The sequence below is a fragment of the Caretta caretta genome, chromosome 6 (genome assembly GCF_965140235.1).
Source record: "Caretta caretta isolate rCarCar2 chromosome 6, rCarCar1.hap1, whole genome shotgun sequence".
Taxonomy (NCBI): Eukaryota; Metazoa; Chordata; order Testudines; family Cheloniidae; genus Caretta; species Caretta caretta.
This window is the reverse complement of record NC_134211.1, coordinates 84,854,174-84,877,298: the sequence shown is the minus strand read 5'-3', so window position 1 is coordinate 84,877,298 and position 23,125 is coordinate 84,854,174. Positions and strand designations below refer to the sequence as shown.

General features: G+C 40.1%; 1 protein-coding gene across 4 annotated transcripts; it reads left to right on the top strand.

Annotated features, from left to right (window-relative positions):
* The first annotated feature begins 54 nt into the window (after positions 1-54).
* PPP2R3C (protein phosphatase 2 regulatory subunit B''gamma) lies at positions 55-23,123 on the top strand. Of its 4 annotated transcripts, none has more exons than XM_048855683.2 (13): positions 55-172; positions 2,587-2,714; positions 4,438-4,542; positions 5,435-5,547; positions 6,838-6,935; positions 9,075-9,145; positions 10,170-10,302; positions 11,525-11,580; positions 11,658-11,733; positions 12,426-12,562; positions 13,972-14,109; positions 21,550-21,609; positions 22,406-23,123. In XM_048855683.2, exons 2-13 carry the CDS (start codon positions 2,622-2,624, stop codon positions 22,592-22,594), a joined length of 1,269 nt encoding a protein of 422 aa, XP_048711640.1. In that variant the 5' UTR covers positions 55-172; positions 2,587-2,621; the 3' UTR covers positions 22,595-23,123. The 4 variants fall into 4 exon arrangements, with proteins under 4 accessions (XP_048711640.1, XP_048711639.2, XP_048711638.2 ...); XM_048855682.2 differs by lacking the exon at positions 55-172 and adding an exon at positions 181-330; XM_048855681.2 differs by lacking the exon at positions 55-172 and adding an exon at positions 187-330 and having other exon boundaries at positions 2,584-2,714.
* Positions 23,124-23,125: the final 2 nt, after the last annotated feature.

The following is a 23,125-nucleotide window of genomic DNA, read 5'->3' as shown; positions in this document are numbered from 1 at the left end:
CTGCGTGCTCGTGTGTCGCATGTGATCACAGGGATCCAATGAGAGCAGAGCACAGTAAAGCGGCCTTAGTTGGCCGTGGCCGCCATATTGGTTACGGGCAGGGTGTCAGCGCCAGTCGCTTTAGTCGGCCGGGGACGTACGGAGTGTGTGGGAGAGGTCGCAGGCGTCGGAAGTAATTGCCAGGGCCCTTAGCAGCTTCGTACCCGCACCTAGCATGGTGGTTAGATGGTGGAGGAACAGTAACCCGGCTGTGTGGCCGTTGGGGCGGGGCGTTGTGGGGCATGGAGTGGAAGCAGGCGTTGCGGGGCCGGCTGGCCGTCTGCACCGGCCGTGAGTGCGCGGGAAACATAGAGCGAGCGGGAAGGGGGGCGCAGAGGCGGCGGGGTCCCACAGAGAGAGGGCGGCAGCGTCTCTGGCTCTGACTTAGGCTCGATCCAGCGCGGAGCTCAGGGGCTGTGCTGACAGCCTGGCCCTGCCCTGGAACCAGCCGCTCCCAAACTGTCTCTGTTCGGGCCCTCAGTGCCGTGAGCCCAGCGCCCTGTGCAGACGGGCGTCCTTGTGACAAACCACCGTGACTAGTAGGTGCCAGTCCCGCCCCGGTAGGCTGCCTCAGTGGGGGTAGGGGTAAAGCCTGAACAGGCCCTGGAGCCCGATCCCTGCAGATCGGGGTGAGGTCACACAGGCCTCGTCTAGGGTGTGGCATTAGCTAACATTTGCTACCTACCACATCTGAAGGTCTAGTGTAGCCCCACTGGAGCTCTCTGTGCCCATTTGACAGGTTTCAGAGTAGCAGCCGTGTTAGTCTGTATTTGCAGAAAGAAAAGGAGTACTTGTGGCACCTTAGAGACTAACCAGTTTATTAGATGCCTCCAGGACTGCGAGGCCCACACCTGGAGCTAGAGCTAAGGTCTCACACATACCGCATTTCAGCTCTGTGCGTTTAAAAAAGCCCTCTCGTCTTTGACACATAAAACATTCCTGCTGAAAATGATGCTACCCATAGGATGTTTTACCTTGCATGTTAGGGACAGAGTGTGCTAGGGTGATGGGAAGGCAAATTCCAAGTCCAAGTGCTTTTGGGTCTGCACTGTATGCTTGTAATGTTTTCTTTCTCTCCCCACCACAATATACTGTTAAAGTGTGTACAGTGAAATCGATACCATATCATTGACTGATGCAAGCTAAAGAAATGACTTTCAAAAAAACACTTGGCCCCAAGTAGAATGTAGCTTGAACTATTGCATGAATCCCAGGAACAACTTGCAGGCTTTTACGGCCACAGAATCAGCTTTAGAACAATAGTGACAAACCTTTGTTTATATCAAGGACCTCAGCTTGGTTGGTATCTTTGATAGACAAGGAGATATGCCTATCTAATGTATTCAGGCACATATACCCAGCCCCTTGCTGTGGTATCTTAGTGCCTAATTAGTATATTTGCATACCTTTTGTATTAAGAATAAATTCAAATAAATGTGTAGTAATTTGTACTTTTATTTAGTTGTAACTGAATAAAATGTAGTGCTTTTTATTTCCAATTCACATTAGTGAGGAGGTTGGTATTCTTACAGTTTTCTTCAAAGATCAGATTTTACCACTTTATTAGCAATTACTTAGACATGTCCAGAGATAGTTTCTGACACTTTGAACTTTGCTTAAATACTGCATGGGAATGGAGTGGAGCCCCCTTAGTTCTACACAAACTTTAATTAAAAAGAAATACATGTGCAATGTACAGCAGTAATTTCTCTTCAATTAATGACATGAAGAAAGAGGGAGAAATAGTCCTAGCCCAAAAGACAAGTGGGGGTTGAAGCCAAGTTTTTCATGATAGTTAATCTATAATTTCTACAAATAGTAAATGCAAAAATTATAGATTAAATTAATATAAATATGTTTTAGCAACTGCTAAGCTTTCATTAGTCTTTAGTTAGATATGTGCAGAAAGTTATGCTAAATGCAAATGTAGAACATGCACTATTCCTGTGAGGGGAAAAAACCACAAGAACCTTGACTTTCACTTTATGATGAAACAAACAGGATCCTGAAACCCTAAGGAACGTGTGCATCTGCAGGGAAATTGGGCTCCAAGCCAGCCACACAGATTCTGGGTCATCTATGGTAGGAGCCTGCACCTACTTTGCCTCATCCAGTAGTAGTGCTACTCTTGAGGGAGTCATGTTGCCACAAAGGCCTCCCTTGTGAATGCATATTAAGACTCAGAGGTGACTCAGTGCTGTAGCAGAATTACATTTAAACACTTAGCACCAGAGAACTTGCTGCTCCCTGCCTTTGCCAGCCACAGCCCTGCCCTCCTCCACTCAAAGCTTTCCGACCACATGGTGTTAGCGGAGAGGGTCTTCTGCAAGCCTTTAGGGAGCAGACAAACATGATGTATGCCTGCTGTTTTCCAGGCATTTATGCTTTTTACTTGATGCCCTCTGCGGATTATACAGATTATAGTGACACTGGTGGTTAAAAAATGCAATTATATAAAAGCAAAATGGATTTCCTTTAACCGAACACTTTGTTAAAATCAGTCTACCTGGGGGTAAAATGTAAGATATTCTGTTCTGTGTTAAGCAGCTAAAAAAAGTGAACAAGAGCTAAAGGATGAAGAAATGGAGTTGTTTACAAAATACTACATGGAATGGAAAGGAGGAAGAAAAAGCGTTAATACATCCTACATGAATATACCACGGTTTTATTACAGGGTAAGTGGTATATCGAGAGCTACTTAAACCTAAGAATATACCACTCAAAGCAGAAAAACTTTACCTATTTAATACTGGCATTTTAGTAGCAAAAGCTACATTGGGTCAGAATTTGTGAGAGCTGTGTTGTGAGTGTTTTTCACTTCTAGTTGTGGATTTAATGAATCTCATACAGCTGCTGAGGAGGATCTTATTAACCCATGAAATAGTTTGCTAATGCTGTAGACAATTGGTTAATTACGTTAGCCATTGAGCAACATAAAATATGTATTTTCTCTCTTTTCAAAACTTGAAAGCCTACTTCCCATCTTTTCCAACCTTTACACGCAATTCATGACCCTGGAATGCCAGTATCGTGAAGTCCCTACCTAGTTTCCTGAGCATTTGCAGAAGGTGTCACACAATTAGTTTGACAATAGTTATACATTTGTCACAACAGCCTATTGTGTGATTTTTTTTCTCTACGCTTCCCAACCTTTCTTGGATGAATGATTGAGCGCTCTCTCCCTATGACAATGTCATATCAAGCCCTGTGATCTGGAAACCACCTTTTCTATTTTATTTTCTGCATTCCTGTCTCATTAGCCATGAATAAGATACTCATTTTGCCAAAAGGATGGGTCACTGGTCTTGTAGACTAAGGGTAGAGTTGTTGCTTATATTATCCAACAGAAGGAGTTGGTCAAGCACTTCACCTCTGTAAGAAAGAAACCAGTGGTCAGTCCAGAGCCACGTTTTTTTGACAGTCGCCCTTCGTATTATAGCATAGAATGCTCATGTCAGCCTTGTATTTGTGTTAGTTTTCTTGAAGCACTTCATTATTTGAAAAAAAAAATCAGACTCTTCAATGCAAAGTAGTAATTAATACTTTTTTTCCTACCAAAGGTAATAAACTTGAAAGCAGGGGGGAAAAAGTTACCAGAAAATGAAATAAGAATTATTAACCTTACAATAAAAATAGAATTGTCTGTCCTAGACCTTTAAGTAATCAGTAAAAACTATTTTGGTCTACTTTTTCACATATGTATCCATTATATAAAATAGTATCTTCCTAATTACAGTATTGCTGGGGATTGAAGATGCTCTTACTGAAATATAGATTGCACTGACATCCCATACATCCTCAGGGTCTAGTAACATCCATGGCATACATCTGAGGGTACTGTTTGCAAAAGTACTTAATGAAGCAGCAATATGAAATTTACACATTGAAAATGCTTGTAAATTCACAGGAACTATATTAAGGATTTTAGGTTACATTGACCAGGATATTGCTCAGTGTCAGATGTTTGGCAATAGTTATACCATGCAAAAGATATGAAAAGGTATTTTTATGCATCAATCAAAGTTGGGCTATAAACCAAGAAGTAATAGGAGACAGTGACTTGAGACATTTTGCAGTTGTTTGTCTTTCATGAGATCAGAAACTGAGATCTTGCAGTGGTTTTGGCTCCATAGCAAACATAATTCCAGTTCATATTACAAAGTTTATAATATCACTATGGAAATATTTAGGATATATATAATACACGATAAAAACATCCCCCTTCCTTCTGTCCTATTTTTTGGTAGATTGCATATTGTTACAGATTAGACTGTAAACTCTTTGTAAGACAGAAACTTGTATTCTGATGTGCTTGTAGAACACCTAGCAAAACAGGACCCTGATCATGATTGGGGCTTAAGGAATGCAATACAAATAATAACATTGTGATATTTTTAGCTACCAGCTGAGGATGAAGTCTTACTGCAGAAATTAAGAGAAGAATCTAGAGCAGTCTTTCTACAGAGAAAAAGTAGAGAGCTGTTAGATAATGAAGAGCTGCAGGTAAGAAGGCACTAAGAATGTATCATTTCTTAATCTAACCATCGGAGTTGAGTTGGAGTGAAGTTCTGGAACAGCCTTCCAAGGGCAGCAGAGGGGGCAAGAAAACTAACTGGCTTCAAGACTGAGCTTGGTAAATTTATGGAGGGGATGGTCTGATGAGACTGCCTACAATCGCATGTAGCTGGTCTGCGACTGCGAGCCACAAATATCTCCAATGGCTGGTGATGGGACAGAAGATGGGGAGGGATCTGAGTTACTATAGAGAATTCTTTCCCAGTTGTCTGGCTGCTGGGTCTTGCCCATGTGCTCAGGGTCTAACTGATCACCATATTTGGGGTCGGGAAGGAATTTTCCCCTGAGTCAGATTGGCAGAGACCCTAGGGGGTTTTCGCCTTCCTCTGCAGCATGGGGCACAAGTCACTTGCAGGTTTAAACTAGTGTAAGTGGTGGATTCTCTGTAACATTAAGTCTTTAAACCATGATTTGAGGACTTCAGTAACTCAGCCAGAGGTTATGGGTCTATTATAGGAGTGGGTGGGTAAGGGTCCAGTGGCACCAGCTGCTGGGGGCCGCAGATCGCGGCTGCTCCATCTGCCCCAGGACCACTGCCGTGGTCCGCCGGAGCAGTGGCTGTCCCTGGGGCCTCTCCAGCAGCGGCTGGTGTGGCTGTCCCAAGGGCCACCTGAGCAGCTGGCCCTGGAGCTAGCTGCTTTGGCGGCCTTGGGGTCAGCCACACTGGCCCCTGCAGAAGTCATGGAGGTCGTGGAAAGTCACAAAATCCGTGACTTCCGCGATCTTGACAGACAAAGAGCCCTAGATATGAGTAACCTGTCTGAGCATGTTAACATTTGTTATGTGATATTTCCCTAACCAAATCTAAATCCCCTTTAAGAATTTATGGTTTCTGCTGGACAAACATCAGACATCACCTATGGTTGGGGAGGAAGCAATGATCAATTATGAGAGCTTCTTGAAAGTTGGTGAGAAAGCTGGACCCAAGTGCAAGTAAGGCTCCTTCATCTAGTTCATGCTTACTAAAGTTAAACAGCTATTTAAGATCATAATGCTATAAGCTATGTAACTGTTTAAAGTTATAGGAAGTTTAATTAAGGGTGAGCAAATGGTATTATATAAGAAAATTGTCACTGGACTCTTCAATTTGCACCCCTACAAAAAAGTTAATGTCAGACATGGTAGGATCCTTTTGATTGAGATGCCCCTGGTAGATCCTGTTTCATTTTAATTAAGAGAAAGTTCTTATAAACAGAAATACCATTCTAATAGTAATGCTACTGTCCAGGAAACTGCAGAGCTCACATGGTGCCTCTCCAGTGTCAGAAGCCTCTCTTTTACACCCAGCATAGCAGCCCAGTTAGTTTGCTTGGTTTGGCAGGAGCAAACAAATAGTCAGGAGCAGTAGTAGTCAGGCAGTTCATACAGTTTCTTCATACATCATCCTAGTTAAAAGGACTTGGAAGCTGCTAAAAGGGTAAATAGATTTAACTAGAATTGAAATACACAAAAGACCATTAAATCATCAGAAGGCATCTCCACTAAGCAGCAGTTGATGCTGTTCATTATTGAACTTAAATCTGAGCTGTCCTAGTTAAGTGGTGCATAGTTTACTTTCTGTAAATAGAAACAAGGGGTTTGATATTATAATGTGGGAAACTGCTCTTTAAACCAATGAGGAAAATTGGACAGGGAGCGACTGCAGTATCAGGACATTACATTTTATATTTTGTTTTTGTTGTAGAAAATCAGGCACCTCTGAAAATTCTGGTTCATTTTCTGATCTCTTATATCCATTGTATGGCACTGCGCATCTCTCTTAAAATCTCTTACTTTGCTTGTGCAATTCATTCATGTTACAGATTTTCTGAGGCACCTGGATAGCATGACTGAGATTAAGATCTGGCCCAGTGTCTTCTATTATTTTTATCCACTTCCAGAAAAATAACATATCCTATCCTGTCATGAAATAATATTCAGAAGAATGTTAGTTGTTTTATATACTGTAGCTGGATCAGCCAGTCAACTGGTGTCATTATATTAGGTTTGCACAGTCTGAGGCCTGGTCTACAGTAAAAAGTTAGATCGACCCAGCTATGTCACTCAGGGGTGTGCAAAATCCACACCCCTGAGCGACCTAGTTAAGATGACCTAACCCCTAGTGTAGACGGCAGTAGGTTGATGGAAGAATTCATTCCATAGGTAGTGTCTAGATTGAAACTGTCACATTTCAAGCCTTTAGTGTAGACAAAGCCTTAGTGTTGTCGTTCTTGTGTTTCATAGGCAGTTCTTTACAGCAAAAGTCTTTGCTAAATTACTCCACAATGATCCCTATGGAAGGATATCTATCATGCAGTTCTTCAATTATGTGATGAGAAAAGGTGAGTTGATATTTCTTCTGTGATATTGAAGATCATTTTATTTTCAGGAGTATTTAAGTTGTATTATATTCCTAGTGTATGGCCCTGCACCTGTTGAAGTCTAACAGGACACTTGCAGTTCTCTTCAACAGGAGCAATATCTGGCCCTTAGATTACAAATCCTGTTTTCCTGTTCCACCTTTTTTTCCTGAGTATTGTTTTATAGGAAAAAAGATTCAGACTCCTGAAATATCAATAGCAGGTTCCTTATGGCTTTGAAATAAAGCTTTTGAAAGTCATTTGCCTTCCTGCTTACTCACACCTTGCCTTCCTGCTAAGACTGTTCCAAGTTACTGTTGCAGATTTGACACCACACAAGGAAAACTAGTGAATGCGTAACTATTTAAGATGCCTTATGCTTTTCTTTAAGCAACCGAGGGCTTGTACACATTACCACGTATGTCAGTATAACTTATGTCGTTCTGGGGTGTGAGTAAGCCACTGACCTAAGCGCCAGTGAGGACAGAGATGTGTCAGCTTCTCTCGCCAATATAGCTACCACCTCTTGTGGAGGTGGCTTTGTGATGAGAGGTCTCCTGTTGGCATAGAGCGTCTTCACTATATGTGCTACAGTGGCGCAGCTGCATCAGTGCAGCTGTGTTGCTGTAGCACTTCTAGTGTAGACCAGCCCTGAGTTCCGCAACAAGCTTTTTTTGTTAGTTTGGGGTTTCTTCCATTACGACTTCGGTGTAAGCAGGTTGTCTGTGTGGCACCCTCTTGTGAATAGATCAGTTCACACCTCTCAAAGCTATTGTGTCAAGCTATATTCTTCTCCAGGGAATATTCTGATTAATCTGAAAGTGTCTTATTAAGAAGAATGAATCCTTCACACCTCTGCACTCCTATGTTGCAGAAGATTGTGCAGAGCACCTTCCCCTTACATTAGCCCCCAGAGTGGAATCTGGAACTCCCCTCCACTCTGCCTTACTGCTTCCAGATGGTAGATGTGCTCCTCACAGCCCATCAGCTACAACTTTCCTTTCTCCCCATACCTTCCCAGCCCTACTGAGAGCATGGAGGAGCCAGGAGGAGGGCAGAAGTGGTATCTAAATAGTAGGGAGGTGTTCCGAGGAAGCCTCCTCGTGCCCCTGAATCATACCTTCCTTACTAACACCACTTCCTCAAAAACCAAGAGAAATTCACTGCCCAAAAACTTCATTTACACAGAGTTAAGGTTGACCTGCAGAACCTTGTATCCTTTCAGAACATCAAATGCATGTACACTTAAACCTCTGCAAACCAGGAAACACAGAGTTCAGGCACACACCATTCAGGCATACTGCAGTCGTAACTCTGCCCACTTTGAGCCATATCCCTGTGACTGTCCCCTCCAGGGTGCCACCTGGAAGTGGGATACACCTGAGCCTTCTGTTCTAGCAACCTGGGTTCCCTCTCACACTGTGATTTGTGACAAGCTGCAAAGCCCTCCAAGCTTGTGCTCACACCAACATCCGCTGACGGGGTCACACCCAGCTGCGTTCATGGATACGCTGCCAGTCACTGCGTGAACCAACAATAGATAGGCTCCAGCCAAAATACCCGCAGCTCCCCAGCCTAGGACCTGGATTTGTACCATCCTGCCCTGGTCAAAACTTGACCAGTATGAATTTATTACCCAGTCCGCCCCTCCCTCAATGTGTGGAGGACGATGCGCACGCCCTTGTTAACTGAGCTGAGATTTTTCATCAAACCCATCACTCAAAAACACATTTTTAATTTTTTGGCACAGAATTCCCTCAGGAGTAATAAGTACATGCCGATAAATTAGAGAATACAATTCCATGGGACACAACATACCACATAAAATGGCACATTTACTTATTCATTCCTCATAGTTGCATGTGGGGCAACCTTGGCTGAAACATACTTACAGTATATCCCCAGTGACTCTTGTTAATGCGGGTGGTAGGGTAAAGGTTGTGGGGCAGAATTGGTGTATATCTTGTAATTCCTAGTTTTCAGAGGATTAAGTATAGGTGCATTTGACGTTTGGAAGGGGTACAAGGCACTATCAGTCAACTTTAACTCTGTGTTAACTAAGTATTTATTCTTTGCCCAAAAAAAGGATCCTATATCTTGATTCTAAATCCTTTTTTACAGTATGGCTTCACCAGACAAGAATAGGCCTCAGTTTATATGATGTGGCAGGACAGGGTTACCTCAGAGAATCGGTAAGTACTGCCCACTTGGTAAATTTAATGTACTTTATCTGGGGTAGCTTAAATCAACAGAGAGGATAAAGATGACTTGTACTTTAATGTTTCTACATTAGAGTAAGATCCCAATAGTCCATACATCTTGGGTGACACCAAAATTGTTTGGATAAAGAGGAGCTTATACAGAGTAATAGAGATTTAATGGCAAGAGAATCGCTAGTTTGGGAGACATACTGGAAGTTCATTAGGGAGGTTTGAATACTAAGATTTCAGATAACTGATATTCTATTATATTTATTGATTAAGAGATGATGTAAAAGCTGAAGATGCTATTCAGATTATTTTATCTTTACACATGTAGCAGTCTTAAAAAATCAAATCAAATCTGTGATCGAATATTAAGCAAAAAGAACATCCAGACCCCATAATTGTGCACTGGCATTCGGTAAAGATTTGGTTTACCACATATTCACATGTATTTCCCCCTCCCCCCCATTTTACTAATGGACCAGTGCCAGTCACAATGCCAGGTATGCATTTTACATGGTGCTCATCTTGAAGAAACAACCTCAAGTGTACAGAAATGTATGTTTCATCATATGAGGGAGCGCTGTCTCAGCACCCTCTATTCTTCCTGTTGTTCCTGGTGTCTTTTAATTTTGAAACCAAAAAAACTGCTCCTGTACTGTCACATGCTCTTCTCCTGTCACTTTTACTGGCAATGGTGTAAGCCATCTGAATAGAGGTTTTAATTAGTCTCTAATTATTGAAAATACCATCTAATTTACTAGGTGCAGTAAATTTCTGAAATTTGTAGAGGAAGAGATCATCATTGGTCAAACTCAGGTTTAAAAATGGGAAGAAAGGGAGAGGTTTTAGGTAATTAAATAACTCAAGCAGTACAGTGATATTGCTGCAGGATATTTTCAACAAATAAAACTTGTAAATCAAAAGAATAATTTAAACAATTAATTTAAATTGAACAATGGCAATGTTTATAATCTCAAAGCATATTTTCTTTCCTTTTTTAATTTTGCAGGATTTAGAAAATTATATTTTGGAACTTATCCCTACTTTGCCACAGTTGGATGGTTTAGAAAAATCATTTTACTCGTTCTATGTCTGCACTGCGGTTAGAAAGTTCTTCTTCTTTTTAGACCCTCTCAGAACAGGTAAATTCATGTTTTCAAACTCTCAAACATATGTGGAAATGTTTTTACTTTTAAAATATGAATACTGAAATTGTTTCTATCTTCATAACATTGTACAAATATTTTCATAGGCCCCAATCCTGCAATCTGATCTGTGCGGACTGAACTCCACTGAAGATTACGGGGTTCTGCATGAGTTTAATGGTGTGTCTGCACAGATCAGATTGCAGGATCAGAGTCAGAACGAGTCCTAATGAAATACCACCTCAGTGTTGTACTCCAGACTACTTGCTTAGAAATTAAAAATAATATGTTGGGCCATATTGCTGCAAAAGTAAATGAACTAGGATTAGCTTTATATTAATCCCTACTACAGTTAAGTGCAGCACAACAAATACCTCAGCTCTGATGGTATTCTGTCAAGTAATTCTTCTCATAAAACACAAACCAGAGATCTTACTGTCAGCCTGATATACCTCTCCTTGGTTGGATTTTTGAGTATCTCTGGCCTAGTCTACACTAGAAAAGGTTTGTGGTATAGCTATACCAGCAAACCCTCCTAGTGTAGACAGAGCTTACACCATCAAAAGAGTGCTTTTGCTGGTATAGCATATACCAGTTCACTGAATAAAATAAGCTGTTTTGGCAAAACCACTGTTTTGGCACTAAAACTACGCCTACATTAGGCCTTTTACAAGTATAAAAAATGTTGTATTAAAGAAAAAAATCACACCCAACCAATGTTACTGTCCTGTTAAAAGTTTTTGTTATAGACCTGGCGTATAACTTTCACAAATGGACAAACACTAGTTGTTTCACTTGTGACTCTGTAATAAACACTCATAATTTTGATCCTAACTTCCTGTCTTTAAAATTGTGTAATTCCATAATGATTCCTTTTTGAACTGAGACACAGTTTACAAATGTCAGGCTTTGTTTTACGCTGTCACTGTAACAGCTAATTTGTATTTTTAAAAAAATGACTTGTGTTTGATCCTTAAATTTAACTGTTTAACTTGTGTCTGTGTGATAAGCTTTTTTATTGATTCTCTTTTTGAGGGGTTAGGAAGCATAATTGATAAAACGTTTGCATTGTTTTTCCTGGTAATCTTTAGGACCCAATCCTGGTAACCTTATTCACTCAGTACCACTAAAGTAAATGGAACCTCTCAAGTGAGTAAGGTCAGGTTGATATGTAACTAGGTGACCGTGTTACAGATTTTTTTTTTTTCTTTTCCTGCAGGCAAGATAAAGATACAAGATATTTTAGCTTGCAGCTTTCTGGATGACTTATTGGAGGTAAAAATCTCTTGACATGTTTTGTTATTTCACTTTGCACTTCCCGAATTCTAACTGTACGCTTCCTTTTCATTTAGTTAAGGGATGAAGAACTTTCTAAAGAAAGTCAAGAAACAAATTGGTTTTCTGCTCCGTCTGCATTGAGGGTTTACGGTATGTTCTTACATGCACAGTCATTTGTATTCACTAGTTTGCATAATTTAGTCAGAGACTCAGTATTACCTTTCCTCTGTGTCCCCATATCTGTGTAAAACCCCACTGCTTAGATAATCTTCCTCTCCTGCTTCCTCCACTTTTCACTACATCCCTCTCACCTTCTGCATCATGTTCATGATTTTGGTCCTCAAATTCATTATCCCTTACATCTCTCTTCATGCTCCTTAGACTCTTCCCTACCTTCTGTCCTAACTGCTGCCTATGTCCCTTCCCACTCTTACCTGTGCATCTCTTCTTTACGCCAGAAACAACCTCCTCCTTGAGTGCCAATCACCTATCATTCCTTCTTTAAAACCACTTTTGCCACTAAACTTTCTTACATTGTTGCTCTCCATTTCTGTTCTGAGGCTTGTTCTATTCCATGTACCATCTTCATCTGACTTATGCTGTTAGTGTCTTGGGGCAGGGACCTTGTCTTTCTACATTCTGTATATGCTTAGGGTGCACTATAAATATTCTAACGGAGTTAGAACATTGTAATTTAATAACTTTACTTATACATTTAATCCAAAAGAATGTGAAATATATTAAATGAACTTGGCACTCCTGTGTGTTGTCACATTAAAATTTAGTTCTTCTATGATGTAGGGAGATTTTATTGTATTTTCAGTCTATTTTTTTCTTCCTAGGCCAGTATTTAAATCTTGACAAAGATCACAATGGTATGCTCAGCAAAGAGGAACTATCCCGCTATGGAACAGGGACTCTGACCAATATATTTTTAGATCGTGTCTTCCAGGAATGTCTGACTTATGATGGAGAAATGGTAATCGTGTATCTCTAGCTTGCACTCCGATGTGCAAGTTCTGTTCTAAAACTATGATAGATATATTAGCATAAGCATTATCTTTAAATCAAAGAACAAATTAAAGTAATATGACTATTTTATTTAGTACCTGCTTCTGCAAATAGAACAGAGCAGAAGCTTAGAAAATATAATTATCTGATTATTACCAAAAAGCATGTGTTATTCCAGTATATTTTAGTGAAAGGAGATGAGGTACCATTGTAACAAACCAAGATAATCCAGTATAAATTTTCCTCTCCAATAACTGAAGGAAGTAATGTTAACTAAATGTGGAGAAGCAGGAATGTTTCTCGAATGATTTTGGCTCTCTCTCTTTAAACAAAGAATGAAATCCAAATGGCAAGTAACTGAACAATGTTCATTAGAGAGCTGATCCAGCAGCTAGTTAAATAATAAACCTCATTGTGAAGTTAATGTGAGACAGAAGACTGTGGTGGTTTTGCTGTGTGCCTCCTACAGCTATGAGAGTGAATAGTGAGGAGCCTATAAACTAAAACTAAAGACTTAGGATGGACAAAGACAATCAGTGAAAACGTATGTGTATATTGTTTTATCGTGAAACACTTCATTTATAGTGTATCACTGTTCATTGTGTTTATGTTGAGATGGTTTATAAAATGCAAATTTAGTTAATTGTGAGTTCACCCTAGTGGTCTGTGTTCTGGGGCTCCAATTTTAAGCTAATGTGGATAGGGTTGTGATGAATACATAGAAATACAGTGTATATGTAACGTATGTAGGTAGCTATAGTTAATTGTTGCATTGTGATCAAGAAACCAAAGCAGTGGCACTAACAGAAAAAAAAGAAAGTATGATCCAAATTCTACTATATTTAATGTCTCAACCTAGGGTCTGTTTGGTCCTATAAGTCCTGCAGCATTAGTTACCCTGTTCTGAGAGTCCTGTGTTTTAGGTCCATTGGTCATGTGGTCCACTCTCAGCCAATGGCAAGTCTATCAATATTTTAGTGCTATAAACTATTAACTAGAAGTGGAGGAAATTTGTGGAAACTATCTTGTCATATGGTTCCCATCTCAGCCAACTGGACTATGCTTGGCAATCTAAGGATGTAATAAGCAAGTATTGTTTAAATGTATATAGCCTGTTTCATTTGGATTTCTGGACAGACTCCTTAGTTTACAAATAAAATGTCAGTGAAAAAGTATGGGTATGCTGCCTCAGTAAATCATAGAAACAAACTCCTCCATTCACTTCAGTGGCAGCAACTATTTTCTGTTTCATGTTGTCGTCTTCCAAAAAAACCTAACTGCTACCCTGCAGTGAAATAGCCACCAATTACAATGTTCCTGCTTGCAAAATCAATTTAAAAAGATGACTGTAATAATCATGATTGTATTTGCTTTTAGGACTATAAGACCTACCTGGACTTTGTGCTTGCATTAGAAAACAGAAAGGAACCTGCAGCTCTACAATATATTTTCAAACTGCTTGATATAGAGAACAAAGGATACCTGAATGTTTTTTCCCTGAATTATTTCTTTAGGGTAAGTCTCTATATGTGTGTTGTTATAGTCTCTGTGCTTCTATTTCCAAATCTGCAGGGGGTCACTTTAAATTACCTATGCCCACTGTGAGGTTTTTGTCAACTTGAAAAAAGATTTAAAATGTTAAAACCCCACATTCTAAAACTTGGAAAGAATTCAAAAGGCATTTTCAACATCTTTCCTACATTAGAAACTAAACTGCTTTGATTTAATATAAATCAATAGAAAATAATTTTGGTTTTCCAATAGTTGAAATTGCCGTATAATGAAGACGTACTTACAAGGTAAAAAAATAAAGACAACTGTATGGGATGGTCTTAATTTCTTAATACACAGAGTTTCAGTGCCTCAGAGGATTCAAAATTCATTATAAGTAATAGAAAATGCAATGGTAGTTCTCTGCAGTCACTTAAGGGATTTTATATTTAATGTGCAGATCACAGAATCATAGGATTGGAAAGGACCTCGAGAGGTCATCTAGTCCAGTCCCCTGCACTCATGGCAGGACTAAGTATTATCTAGACCATCCCTGACAGGTGTTTCTCTAACTTGATTTTAAAAATCTCCAATTATGGAGATTCCACAACCTCCCTAGGCAATTTATTCTAGTGCTTAACCACCCTGACAATTAGGAAGTTTTTCCTAATATCCAACCTAAACTTCCCTTTCCGCAATTTAAGCCCATTGCTTCTTATCCTATCCTCAGAGGTTAAGGAGAATAATTTTTCTCCCTCTTCCTTGTAACAACCTTTTATGTACTTGAAAACTGTTATCATGTCCCCCCTCAATCTTCTCTTCTCCAGACTAAACAAACCGAATTTTTTCAATCTTCCCTCCTTGGTCATGTTTTCTAGACCTTTAATCATTTTTGTTACTCTTATCTGGATTTGCTCCAATTTGTCCACATCTTTCCTGAAATGTGGTGCCCAGAACTGGACACAGTACTCCAGTTGAGGCCTAATCAGTGCGGAGTAGAGCAGAAGAATTACTTCTCATGTCTCATACTCCTGCTAATACATCCCAGGACAATGTTTGCTTTTTTTGCAACAGCGTTACGCTGTTGACTCATATTTAGCTTGTGATCCACTATGACCCCCCACATCCCTTTCTGTAGTACTCCTTCCTAGGCAGTCATTTCCCATTTTGTATGTGTGCAACTGATTGTTCCTTCCTAAGTGGAGTACTCTGCATTTGTCCTTATTGAATTTCATCCTGTTTACTTCGGACCATTTCTCCAGTTTGTCCAGATCATTTGGAATTTTAATTCTATCCTCCAAAGTACTTGCAACCCCTCCCAGCTTGTTATCATCCTCAAACTTTATAAGTGTACTCTCTATGCCATTATCAAAATCATTGAAGATATTGAACAGAACCAGAGCCAGAACCGATCCCTATGGGACCCCGCTCATTATGCCCTTCCAGCTTGACTGTGAACCACTGATCTCTACTCTCTGGGAACAATTTTCCAACCAGTTATGCAGCCACCTTATAGTAGCTACATCTAGGTTGTATCTTCCTAGTTTGTTTATGAGAAGGTCATGCGAGACAGTATCAGAAGCCTTCCTAAAGTCAAGATATACCACATCTACTGCTTCCTGTCCACGAGGCTTGTTACCCTGTCAAAGAAAGCTATTAGGAGGGCACGAAAATGATTAGGAGGCTGGGGCTCATGACTTACAAGGAGAGGCTGAGGGAACTGGGCTTGTGTAGTCTGCAGAAGAGAAGAGTGAGGGGGGATTTGATAGCAGCCTTAAACTACCTGAAGTGGGGTTCCAAAGAGGATGGAACTCAGCTGTTCTGAGTGGTGGCAGATGACAGAACAAGGAGCAGTGGTCTCCAGTTGCAGTGTGGGAGGTCTAGGTTGGATATTAGAAAACACTATTTCACTAGGAGGGTGGTGAAGCACTGGAACGGGTTACCTAGGGAGGGTGGAATCTCCATCCTTAGAGGTTTTTAAGGCTCGGCTTGACAAAGCCCTGGCTGGGATGATTTAGTTGGTATTGGTCCTGCTTTGAGCAGGGGGTTGGACTAGATGACCTCCTGAGGTCTCTTCCAACCCTAAGATTCTATGATTAGGTTGGTTTGACACAATTTGTTCTTGACAAATCCATGCTGACTCTTACTTAACACTTTATTATCTTCTGGGTATTTGCAAATTGATTGCTTAACGATTTGCTCCATTATCTTTCAGGGTACTGAAGTTAAGCTGACTGGTCTGTAATTCCCCAGGTTGTCCTTATTTTCCTTTTTATAGATTGGCAATATATTTGCCCTTCTCCAGTCTTCCATGACTTTTCAAAGATAATCACTAATGGCTCAGATATCTCCTCAGTCAGTTGCTTGAGTATTCTAGGATGTATTTCATCAGGCCCTGGTAACTTGAAGACATCTAACTTGTCTAAGTAATTTTTAACTTGTTCTTTCCCTATATTAGCCTCTGATCCTACCTCGTTTTCACTGTCATTAACTATGTTAGTCATCCAATCGCTGCTAACCTTTGTGATAAAACCAAAACAAAAAAGTCATTTAGCACTTCTGCCTTTTCCACATTTTCTGTTATTGTTTTTCCCCCCTCATTGAGTAATGGGCCTACCTTGTCCTTGGTCTTCCTCTTGCTTCTAATGTATTTGAAGAATGTTTTCTTGTTACCCTTTATGTCTCTAGCGAGTTTAATTTCATTTTGTGCCTTGGTCTTTCTAATTTTGTCCCTACATACCTGTGTTATTTGTTTATATTCATCCTTCGTAATTTGACCTCGTTTCCACTTTATGTAGGACTCTTCTTTGAGTTAGATCATTGAATATGTCCTAGTTAAGCCATCGTGGTCTCTTGCCATACTTCCTATCTTTCCTATGCAGTGGGATAGTTTGCTCTTGTGCCCTTAATAATGTGGCTTTGAAAAACTGCCAACTCTCTTGAACTGTTTTTCCCCTTAAACTTGCTTCCCAGGGGAACTTACCTATAAAGTCGCTGTTTTCCCTCCTACTTAGAATCATGAACTCTACCATTTCATGATCACTTTCACTTAGGCTGCCTTTCACTTTTAAATTCTCTACCAGTTCTTCCCTATTTGTCAAAATCAAATCTAGAACAGCCTCTCCCTTAGTAGCTTTCTCCACCTTCTGAAATAAAAAATTGTCTCCAATATATTCCAAGAACTTGTTGAATAGTCTTTGCCCTGCTGTATTATTTTCCCAACAGATGCCTGGTAGTTGAAGTCCCCCATCACTAAGGATACGTTTTAGTCACGGGTATTTTTGGTAAAAGTCATGGACAGGTCACGGGCAGTAAACAAAAATTCACGGCCCGTGACCTGTCCATGACTTTTACTAAAAATACCCCTAACTAAAACTGAGGGGAAGGACTCGGGAGGTGCCGCAGGTGCTGGGGAGGGGGACGCAGCCTCGGGAAGCATTGCGGGGGCGGTGCCCAGCTGTCAGCAGAGGCAGCATATGGAGCAAGGAAGGAACCCCTCCCCCCCCCAAACTCCTGCTGCTGAGAGGCAGGGGGCCCCAAGACTTCCCCAGGAGCAGCTAGTGTGACTGACCTGGGGGCTGCCTGAGCTGCTCAGGTGGCTCCTGGGCCAGCTACACAGGGCTGCTGCAGAAATCATGGAATCCATGATTTCCGTGACCTCCATGACAAACACGGAGCCTTACCCATCACCATCAAGTCATGTGCTTTGGATGATTTTGTTAGTTGTTTTAAAAAACCCTCCTCCACCTCTTCTTCTTAGTTAGGTGGTCTGTAGTAGACCCCTACCATGACATCATCCTTGTTTTTTACCCCTTTTATCCTTATCCAGAGACTTTCAACAAGTCTGTCTCCTATTTCCATCTCAACCTCAGTCCAAGCATATACATTTTTAATATATAAGGCAACACCTCCTCCCTTTATTCCCCTGCCTGTCCTTCCTGAGCAAGCTGTACTCTTCTGTACCAATATTCCAGTCATGTTTATTATCCCACAAAGTCTCTGTGATGCCAACTGACAGACCTGTGTTTATTAACTTGCATTTTCAAGCATTTCATTTATTAACTAGCATTTCAAGATTGCACACTAATAACTCATTGCACTTTCTTAGGCTCTGTGAATCATAAATATTTTTCTCAATATTTAGCTGTGAGGAAGGTTCCCATAGTTAAGCTTCCATTAAAAAAAAAAGTCATTAAAATTACTCTAATTCCAAATTTACTTTTCTGTAACTTTATCTCCCTTTGGCTTGCAACTCTCCCTTCAATCTTTCCACATGGTTGAATCTCCTTGAAAACTTATGCAGTGCCTATATTTGCAGAAAATAGACTGTAAGTAAGAAAAGTTATCAATTATTTTTGGTGTTGATAGCTTGGGGGTCAGTCCTGGCTTTGATTGATGTCAAAGGGAATTATTTGCCTGATCCTGTTCTCAGGCATAAGATCCTTTTTCAGCAACAGTTGTGTCAGATAACTAAAAATATTTGTGATTCTAACTTTATCTGCACATGGTATTTTGTACCAAGATTCTAAAATCAATTGCATTTCACTGTACTCAAGCCTGCACTAACCAAATCAAGAACAAGTACATATTCATTCAGTTCATTAAGCATTCAGATATGGCTCATAAAGTCTTATTTATAGTCTTATGCCCTTTGCTGTTGTTCAATAATAAACCTCCTGTCTATTAAACAAAAAGCCTTTACTGATGGTGACTTCAGTTATATCATTCTGGAAAAGCATGATCTTTCAACAGAAGTCTTCCAAATAAACACTGGAACAGTTTCAAAGCTTTTTCAGTAAGTGCGGTGCTGGTACAGAATCCAGCCTGAGCTGTATTCTGTACAGAGCGTGAAACAGGTTCACTTCAGTATTGGCTTGTTGCTGGTGGTGCCATAGAATTGTAATAAAAGAACTTGGTGACAGTTTTGACAGAAAACCACTTATAGTAGTTCTTAAATTGCATAAAGCATGATTGCCAATTTCACAAGGTAAATCTGCATGAATTGGCATTCTTTGCTAGTCCGTGCATCATGTTCTCTGTCCTCACTGTCTGATCCAATGCCTATTGAAATCAGTGGAAAGACTCTCCTTGACTTCAGGGGACATTTGATGAGGCCCTTAAGTTGAACTCCCTCAACCTATTGGTGCCATGTGTTTTCTGTTGCTAACTGTTGGGTAGGATATCACCATGTTGTATGGCTTCATTTAATTAACTTACTAAATTTGTTAGTGCGTTGTACAAAGATTCTGACTTTCCCTTCCCATCTTGTGGTTTAGTTTAGCTACTGCTGTGCATTATTTTAACCAACCAGAATCCAGGTTCCATCTTTCAAAGTAGCTTGCTATAGAAAATAGATACAGAACTCTGTCACAGACATTGATCGGTCCTTTATCTTCTGATTATTTTTTTCCCCCCTACTGTATAATTTACATAGATCCACTCCAATGTTTGGACAAAATTATGTAGTGAATGAAACACGTTCTGTGCCTCAGTTGAAATCTCCCCTATGGCAAGGAATTACTGTCTTTATTCACTGAGTTTCTAAATTTAATAGGTATAGTGCTATCTCAAATTTTGTCTAATAAAAAATCTAGAGAATAAAAACCTGTGTTTTGCTTCAAATTGGCTGTGCTAGGGTGTAGTTCCATGTGATGTTAAGTTCAAATACATTTTACACTGCAAAATTGCTTTTTGTTCAGATTATTCATTTCTTTAATCTGCAAGGTTTCATTCAGTAAATACAGAACCGGTTGTATTTTTTGCTGTGGAAGCTAAACATTTAAATCAGCATAATAGTTTATGTAACACCCTTTGTCCCAAAACACTTTACAAACTATATAATCTTTGTACAGTACCACTATAATGCAGTCACCTCTGTAATGAGGGGTGGCAGGCAATTGGGGTACATCTAGTATTCAGAAATCCTACATAAATACAATAAATTTTTATTAGGTTGTGTGGTCATCTGCACCCTTTCTCCATACAGGTCACTCCCTGCTTTTGCAATAATGTCAGTAATGCCCTTCAATTGTCAGTATCAAACTTTGAATTGGTCTTTCTTATCCACAGCAGTAAATCTATTGTCTTACGTTTATCAAAGTGGGCTACAGAGAAAAATATTAAGGCCTGTTCTACACTAAGAGTTAAGTCAGCGTGACTATGTTGCTCAGGAAAAATCCACACCCCTGAGTGGTATAGTTAAGCAAACCTGAGCCCCAATGTAGACAATGCTAAGTCAATGGAAGAATTCTTCTGTTGATTTAGCTACTTCGTCTTGGGAAGATGGATCACCTATGCCAAAGGGAGAACCCTTGCTGTCAGCATAGATGGTGTCCATACTGAAGCACTACAACAGCCCAGCTGCAGGGGTGCAGCTCTAGCATTTCAAATGTGGACATGTCCTACGTGTGCTCTTACCAGGTCACTAGCAGTGTGGCCTTTGTGCAGGACCAAATTAAGGCAATCTGGGGCCTTCAGGATTGGGGCCCCTGTGATCCTGCCTCAGCCACGTCCCTCATTTTCGTGATAGGTGCTTTCATAGCTAAGATGAATGGGGAACTTCACACTTTTAGGCTATCTGCAGACTAGGCAGGCCTCAATTACACTTGGGTCACATTTTCAATGTTTTTGTTGCATCTGTGAGGGTTAGAAACTTTTTTTTTTTAAATGAAAGTTAAGACTGAGCTCATCATGTCACTCCAGACGCTGAGGGCCCAGGCATATAGGGTATGTTTACACTGGATCAGGGAGCATGTCTCCCTGTCTGGGTGAACAGACTTGCACTAGCTCTGCTTGAACTAGCATGCTAAAAATAGCAGTGTGGATGTTGCGGCACAGGCTACCAACCCAGCGTTAGGTGGCTGGTACTTGTTGAGTGGCTAGCCTATGCTGCCACCTGTGCTGCAATGGCCACAATACTATTTTTACCAGACTAGCTCAGACAGAGCTAGCATATGTCTATTTATCCGGTTGCATTTCTTCTGCTGTGCATGCTTCCAATCGCAGTGTAGACATACCCATAGTGATTGACCTTAATCTAATCCTGCCTTTGTGGATGATAGAATTCCAGTTGCTTTAATCATTTGGATTGCTCACTCTAGTCATGGAAGGAAGGATGGGTTGCAGCCACTCCGGTTCACATCTCTTTCTTTAAATATGTAGTGTAGCTGTGTTGGTCCCCGGATATTAGAGAGTAAAGGTGGGTGAAGTAATATCTTTTATCGGACCAACTTCTGTTGGAGAGACAGAAAAGCTTTTGACCTGAAGAAGAGCTCTGTGTGGCTTGAAAGCTTGTCTCTCACCACTAGAAGTTGGTCCAATAAAAGATCTGACCCACCTGGTCTCTTTTAGACAATTAAAAATATTTTTTTTAAATCTAGTACTGAGCAGCTGTAGAACACTAAATTATCAGTTTTGTTTCTTAGGTTTCTACTGCTCTGAAACTGAGCTTTTCTTTTCCTATAGGCTATTCAGGAACAAATGAAAATCCATGGACAAGAACCAGTTTCTTTTCAAGATGTCAAGGTTAGCTTTCCCTAAATATAGAAAGTAAAGTGTGTGCATAACTGGAATTTTTGAGTTAAACAGATTTGAAATTTTACTTGCACAGTATTGTAGCCACTGGGTATTTGTGGGGGTGTTAAATCATCATTTTTTTATAGCATGGCAAAGTTAGCTCATTAGTAATGTGACTTTGGAAATTCCCCTTCATTCTAAAGTGTAATTATGCTGAAAGCAAAGTTTTTAGTACTCAACTTCTCTTAGATTTTTCTGATGCAAGTACCTACAATAAGCACAAATGGAGCCTTGCCTTTGGTTTTAGATGCTTGACAATAATTGGAAGTTTATCTTGCTGATAAAGAAATCAAATAGCTCTACCTCGAGAACTGTCAGTAACTAAAAGCATACTACATCTTATTGATACCATTCTAACATAATATTAGCTAGCAGTTCCCTATTTAGTTTCAGAAGTCTTGAAATACTGCAAGTGACTCATGTTTAATGAAGAGAAAATTCCATAACATTAGGTAGGGATTTACCTGATTTCTTTGCATTTTGTTGTAGTTTTTTAAAGAGGCAGGGCTTCAGGCTACCTTTCTGAGCCCACCATACTGCCTCTCTGGCTGAGTAAGACCTTTACTAGAAGGGCAGTGTACTCAGCTACCAACTCTGTACTTACGATGCAATCTTATTTTAGATCAAATCTTCATGAGTGGGGGGCATAGACTGCCCAAATGATCATTCCGTACATGCTGTAGATAAAGTAATCACTATTTTGCTTATAAATGTGCCTTTTAATTCTATGGTTTTCCTTTCTTAGGATGAAATCTTTGATATGGTGAAGCCTAAGGATCCGTACAAGATCTCCCTTCAAGACTTAATCAACAGTAGCCAAGGAGACACTGTTACTAGCATTCTAATTGATCTGAATGGCTTCTGGACCTATGAGAACAGAGAGGTTCTTGTAGCAAGTGATAATGACAATACTACAGATATTGATGATACATAACAGGAATACACTGTATTCATGGAGATGTGCCTAAATGTGCACAAACGCTGAAGCTGCAGGCCTATTCCTTATCCAGATGAGACACTTCCATCTTCCCCCAGATGGGTGGTATTAAAACTTTGTATAGGGATTATCAAATTGACAAATGGTGAAGCCAAAATAGCTACCATGCTATTTAAGAGGCAGTGGTTTGATCCTAGTAAGCTGAAGAGACTGTTTGGAATCTTTCTTCAACCTACAGTAGCAAGTAACATTTCTCTTTCAACATTTTGTTTTATTAAACCTGTAGAATATTAAGGATGGGATTTCCAAAAATGCTCAGTGTTGGCCTGTCTCTGCTACTGCTGAAGCCAGTAGGAATCTTGGGATTGGTCTAACTGCTGTCAGAGTTTTTAAACCTGTCACATGTAGTGTTCACTAGCAACTAAGTGTTAAGAAAAAAAAATCTTAAGTATGTTATGTATGCAATATGGAGTTTCCTCCCCCCCCCTATTATTCAACTATAAATGAAGGTTTTGTATAAATAAAAGT

What these genes read in the sequence shown, in the direction of transcription:
- PPP2R3C (XM_048855681.2), top strand. Translation starts at nt 282, where the DNA reads ATGGAGTGGAAGCAGGCGTTGCGGGGCCGGCTGGCCGTCTGCACCGGC. An exon ending in TACCACGGTTTTATTACAGG is followed by an intron (nt 2,715 to 4,437) that starts GTAAGTGGTATA and finishes TGATATTTTTAG; the next exon opens with CTACCAGCTGAGGATGAAGT. An exon ending in GTCTGCATTGAGGGTTTACG is followed by an intron (nt 11,734 to 12,425) that starts GTATGTTCTTAC and finishes TTTTCTTCCTAG; the next exon opens with GCCAGTATTTAAATCTTGAC.